Source organism: Olea europaea, unplaced genomic scaffold, assembly GCF_002742605.1.
Source record: "Olea europaea var. sylvestris unplaced genomic scaffold, O_europaea_v1 scaffold374, whole genome shotgun sequence".
NCBI classification, from domain to species: Eukaryota; Viridiplantae; Streptophyta; class Magnoliopsida; order Lamiales; family Oleaceae; genus Olea; species Olea europaea.
The window spans coordinates 81,340-87,114 of record NW_019256747.1 but is presented as its reverse complement, the minus strand read 5'-3'; the positions used below and the strand labels follow the sequence as shown (position 1 = coordinate 87,114).

The window sequence follows — 5,775 nt, the reverse complement described above, 5'->3', positions numbered from 1 at the left end:
ATATGTTTCGGAATAACAATTTTTTGGAGTGATTAAAAAATAAAGAAAATTTTGGAATTCATGTGAATATATTTTATGAGAGAATGTGTTGTTAAAAATGAGTTTTGGAAAATGAGTTTTTGAGAAAATACAGTCCAAACAGGGGCTATGACTATGAAATTAATTTGGGGAAAGAGTGGGAAATTTGTAATAAATAAATAAATAAAACCATTGTTTATAGGCCTTCTCAATTACTTGTAAAAAATAATTCTTGCTTTTCGTAGACAATTGAAATGTTTGCTAAAATTAGTAATATTTTCATACCTGATACACCTGTTTTGATTGTTTTTATGATTAATACAAGAAAACTAGACGAGCTTAGGTAATCAAATTTAGTTACGAAGTGTCATTCATTCATGTCACTTGTCAAGATTTTAGCTTCTTCTAATTGCCAAAATTTTCACTACAATTAGAAACTAGTAGATTTTAATATTCAATTTAGTGCGAAATAATTATTTTCATTCTTATAATTTAGTTACGGTGTGTCATTCATGATACTTGTCAAGATTTTCTCATCTTCCAATTTGCAAAATTTTTACTACAATTAGATTTTAATATTTAATTTAGTGCAAGATCAATGTTTTCATTCTTACAAGTTAGATACGGAGTGTCGTTCATGTCACTTGTCAAGATTTTAACGTCTTATAGTTAGCAAATTTTTTTGCTTTAATTAAAAACAAATATATCTTAATAGTCACTTGAATTCGATGTCATTATTTTCATTCTCATAGTAGTAAAAAGGAAGGCTTACTTTAAATTGTTAGAAATTGGTGATGTTGAGTTCTCGACCTTTTGAATTATGATTAGTTAATTGCATTTTTCAACGAGAGCATGACATGGTGAAGTCATCATTCCAAGAAATCAAAAAAAGGGATAAAAATTGGATCTACGTTCAACAAATCACGTATAATAAGAAAAAAGTATTTTGTTTTGATTCAACATTGAATAGACTTCTTAATTAACTTGAATTACTAAATGCATAGAATGTATTTCCACGATCACCATATGTAGATAAAATATTTTCCACGTCCAAAACAGCATAAAAGAATTGATTACAAAAAATTTGAATAGAAAATGGACTGTTGATTTCTTTGATTATCATAAAATCAATTGATTTTTTGTTCATCTCCATAGCATTAAGAAGTAGAATTGCTTGTTCCTGGGAAGAGGATTTCTTTAGAGAGATGATGAATCTTAATGACGAAATCTAATTACGGCCCTGTTTGGCACCCATTTTTATCAAAATGCATTTTTCTCTCTCTTCTTTTCAACCACACATTCTTTATTAAAATAATATTACACGTAAATCAAAAAAAATTTCTCATTTTTCAACCACACATTTCCCATCAATTTACTATTCAAAAATACATTTTCACATAAAAATTCCTACCAAACACCCTCTACATCCTATTTTTGAGCTTGATAAAGTGTTTAATGGATGGTTTAACAACAGCACGACACTTATATTACACTCCCACGATTCCATTTTCAATAGTTAAGTTGCTCCATTTCGCTTGTCTCTACTATGAGAACTAACATAGTTATCCCTACACTCGCAATTTGAATTTATTAAAGTGCCTTTTAAGTTGATTATATGTTCTCTAAGCTTTTGATTTCAGGTGACCACTGACCATTACAGTGCCAAGAAATCAATTGCAGCACAGTACAAAGAGAAATCATGCATTGGAATTAAGAAGTTAAAAAGTACTAATAATTCATAATATAGTTTGTTATTACATTTTCTAAATATTATGTTTCGTTATTTGATTATGACATTTATGATAAATTATAAGTTGCTTTACAAAAACTCCAAACTAGATTAACTTGAGTTGTTTTTAAATACTTTCTTCGAGGTTTTACTGAAGCTAATATATAGAGTTCTGACCTTAAAATCAGTAAAGATGAATTCACAGGTTTCTTTGCTCTACCCAGTAAAAGGCAGGTTCTAGGAGAACATTGGACACAAAAAGTGACATTTCTATGAATTTCGGTGCATATAAGATTTTTCCTGCCAACATTCACAGGAGACAATGTCCAGGAGACGATGTCCGTACAGATTCGACCATTTATGTCCATACAAATTCGACCTGATGCTTGAGGAAAAAAAGGGTCCAGTATGAGACAAGAGTCAGGTACAGTGTTTAGTGTATAACCAACCCTTCCTGATCAATGCACACATTTAGCCCCTATCTGATTTGGATTAAAATCAATTTTTAGTAAATTTTGATAAAAGTTGATGAAATGTGATTGAAATATTGAAAAGTTGTGAATCCCATGAAATATGGAGTTAAAATTGAGTTTGTAGAAAAACGAGTTGTAAAAAATATGAACCAAACAAAGGTTTAATGAATGGTTAGAACTTAGAAATGCCGCACAACAAGCATACTTGTGTATGGGTTGTTAAAAAATTGAAAAAAAGTTGTGAAGCCCACGAAACGTGGGATTTGAACATAAGTTCGAAGAAAAATGAGTTTTAAGAAATGGAAGCCAAACAGGAGCTTATTGAATGGTTAACAATGCCACATAGCAAGCATACACAAAGTACTGAAATGAAAAGCAAGAATGAAATTCCAAGAGAAGTGTGGTGATTCCTACACCGAAAGAATAAAGATTCATGCCAATGCAGATCTAAAAAGAGATCTAATCCATCATCACGAACTTTTTAAGTGATAGCATCATAAATCAAGATCGCTTGTTCAATAGGTAAAAATTGATTAGTTGTACTTATAAAGCCACAAGAATATCAACCCACGCATATAGTAAAAACCTGATAAACAGCAAAACGAAGAACAATAGATTGCAATAACCATCATTACTTAATACATATCTAGATGACAAATAGTGCACAAGCTCGTATGAAAATATTCATTCCATCACCATTGCATATTCTAGATGGCTAGTCTGCAATAGTTTCTATCTGGATAAACACTTGAACAAAACTTCAGCAGATTATTGTAGGTATCTTCGGAATTCCCTAGAAATAGAGAGACAATAAAATAAGCTAAACAATTATAAGCTACATGTGTCGCGTCCAACCTTTGATCTTTGTTCGCTGTTGCTTTGTCACCATTGAACTTCAAATTCAAGGAGGCCCATCAATCGAGCTTCACTGAAGAAAACAGGTAGTGCACAAACCAGAATGAAGAGAGGAACCCAACTGCACCCGTTGCAAGCATAATTGCTAGAACCATGAAGAGTGAATAACCGAGGTAAAGGGTAGCAGAGACGGGCCCACTCAAACTCTTAAGGTCAAATATTAGATAGTTGATGGAGTAAAGAAAGATGTAAATGGCAACAGAACCAGAAGCAAAGAAAGATTTCCACCACCATTTCCAGTCCTCAACACAAAGGTGCATGTAGGTAAGAACAAGTGATACCTCAGCACAAACCACAACCAAAAGGATCATAACAATGAAAAGGAACCCAAACACATAGTATACACCACCCATCCAGATACTGGACATGATGAAGAAGAGCTCAATGAAAAGTGTGCCAAATGGAAGGGTACCAGCCCCAAGGACCAAAAGCCAAGACGGGTACTTCTGAGGCGGAATTTCACGGGGAATTTGATTTGTTCGAACTGGGTACTCAATATGAGGCGCCTTTGCTCCAAAGTAACCACCAACAAGGGTAAGGGGAACCGAGATACAAAACCATAGCAAAATGAGTACGACAAACAAAGAAAAGGGAATAGCTCCAGTACTATGACTACCCCATAGCAAGAAATTCAAAGTGGTTAGAATAAGGAAGGCGATACCAGGGAAGAAACAAGCAACTCTCCATGAAACAGAGACCCATCCCTTGTGATCTCCACATAACATAGTCCTCCAAAGACGAGTGGCAACATAACCAGCTGCAATTCCAAGAATCATGTAGAAAAACAGCATACCGGTAATAAGTGTTCCACGGGAGGCAGGGGACATAAATCCAAGGGCAGCAAACAAAATTGTCACGATTGCCATTCCAAGAATCTGAACTCCATCTCCAACCATCACACACAAGAGTGAGGGATTGTTAGGGGCACGGAAAACATCTCCCACAACAAGTTTCCATCCTGACAACTCCTCATTCATCTGGGCTTGAGCTTCCTTATCAAGCTCTTCATACTGAGCAAGATCTCGCCTAACTGTCCGCAAGAAAATCACAAGTACAATACCAGCCAAGAAGGTTATTACCATAAGTGAGTTAAGAATCGAGAACCAGTGCACTTTTGATCCTTCCATCTTCAAATAGGCATCCCACCTTGAGGGCCACTTGATATCACTCTCAACAAATGACACCTCATATGTAAAAGCCATGGGCTCATTCTCCTTAATGGCACTGGTGACTGTGGTAGGATCACACTTAATCTGGGAGGGGTATTTGTCATACATCTTCAAGTTCTTCAGGGAATTGGTATTGTGCTGGACATTACAAGGCACCACCTCAAACCCAACAACCATGTAGCCTGGGGCATCTGATCCCGAGTTACCAGTAGAGATTACCTCCGCTGCATCCCCAGTACCCATAACACGGGCAACATTGGTCTCCTCATATTTATGAACAAGGACAGTTAACTTCAAGTGATTAAAAACATAATATGCATCCTGAACCTTGATACCAACCGGATAACCAGTGGACCTCAACAAATATTTATCCTTCTTAAAATACCGAATTGCAGGCAAGTTATCAAGGATTAGATTCACCTGATACATCTCGTTAATTCTTTCCTTCAAGAGCTTAAATTCTTGACCAGACAAAAGCTTGGTTTGGCACAGAAAAATATCAGTCGCATTCGTGTACATCTTAAATCTATAGGGAGAATTCTCAATCCTATCTCCCATAAGAAGCTCGCCGAGATTTTCTGCACTGTCCTTAACACCCTCTTTCGGCTGGCAAAATGGCAAACTATAATACCCAAAGGGCATTTCAGTTTCAATGGATGTCAAAGAATTTACTTTGACATTCAAGAAATCGCCAACCACATACTTGTGAGGATAACTACCAGGGAGATAAAAACCTTGACCCAGTTGAAAAAGGGTCAAGGAAACAGTCAACAACCAGATCTTGAATCTGCAAAAAGATTCCATCTTCTCCGTCTTCTGGGCAGAAATCAACGGCCCAGATCAGGAATAACGAAAAAACACCAAAACAATTTAGGGGTTTTAGTTTTAATCAAGATCTATTTCTGAATTCAGGTGACCTTCTCGGGTTTCCGATAGAGATGGATCAGATCAGACAGTGTATATAATATAATAGAACGTGTAAACAAGAAAGTAAAGGGCCTTATTAAACGTTTTTCAAATGAAAAATCTTTACTGACCTTTGAGTAAGGATTGAGAGAAGTACTCTGTGAAAATGAGATTTGAGCCGCAGCAGATCTGCAGATGGCGCACAGTACAGATGTGTGAATTTAGAGCGAGAAGGCGAGATGGCACGACGACGCATTTATATCTTTTTAGCGTCGGTAAATTAATTGATACATTTTCTTTCGTGTAATTTTCTTGTTTTAACATAAAGCCCTAGCAACATTGTCAGAGTTAATTTCGAAATGGTCATTGACGTTTGTACGAAATCTTAAGTTGGTACTTACAGTATTTTATTGGAAAAAGGGAGTCTTACTGTTTGGGGGCCGGCCCCACATGTATTTAAAAAAAAAAAAAATTATGAGGCCACCCAACTTGTTTCTTGCCTGGCAGAGACCTGTACATGTAGTATTTCATTTTATTGCCACACTATATGTGTGTGTATACAATC

The 5,775-nt window shown here is 35.7% G+C and overlaps 1 protein-coding gene across 2 annotated transcripts; it reads right to left on the bottom strand.

Annotated features, from left to right (window-relative positions):
• Positions 1–2,810: 2,810 nt before the first annotated feature.
• LOC111386850 (transmembrane 9 superfamily member 11-like) lies at positions 2,811–5,502 on the bottom strand. 2 transcript variants are annotated; one of them, XM_023011333.1, is made up of 2 exons: positions 5,342–5,502; positions 2,811–5,120 (listed from the first exon to the last, which is right to left on the bottom strand). In XM_023011333.1, exon 2 carries the CDS (start codon positions 5,106–5,108, stop codon positions 3,135–3,137), a length of 1,974 nt encoding a protein of 657 aa, XP_022867101.1. In that variant the 5' UTR covers positions 5,109–5,120; positions 5,342–5,502; the 3' UTR covers positions 2,811–3,134. The 2 variants fall into 2 exon arrangements, with proteins under 2 accessions (XP_022867101.1, XP_022867102.1); XM_023011334.1 differs by having other exon boundaries at positions 2,811–5,117; positions 5,342–5,494.
• Between the last annotated feature and the right edge of the window lie 273 nt (positions 5,503–5,775).

What these genes read in the sequence shown, in the direction of transcription:
- LOC111386850 (XM_023011333.1), bottom strand. Translation starts at nt 5,108, where the DNA reads ATGGAATCTTTTTGCAGATTCAAGATCTGGTTGTTGACTGTTTCCTTG.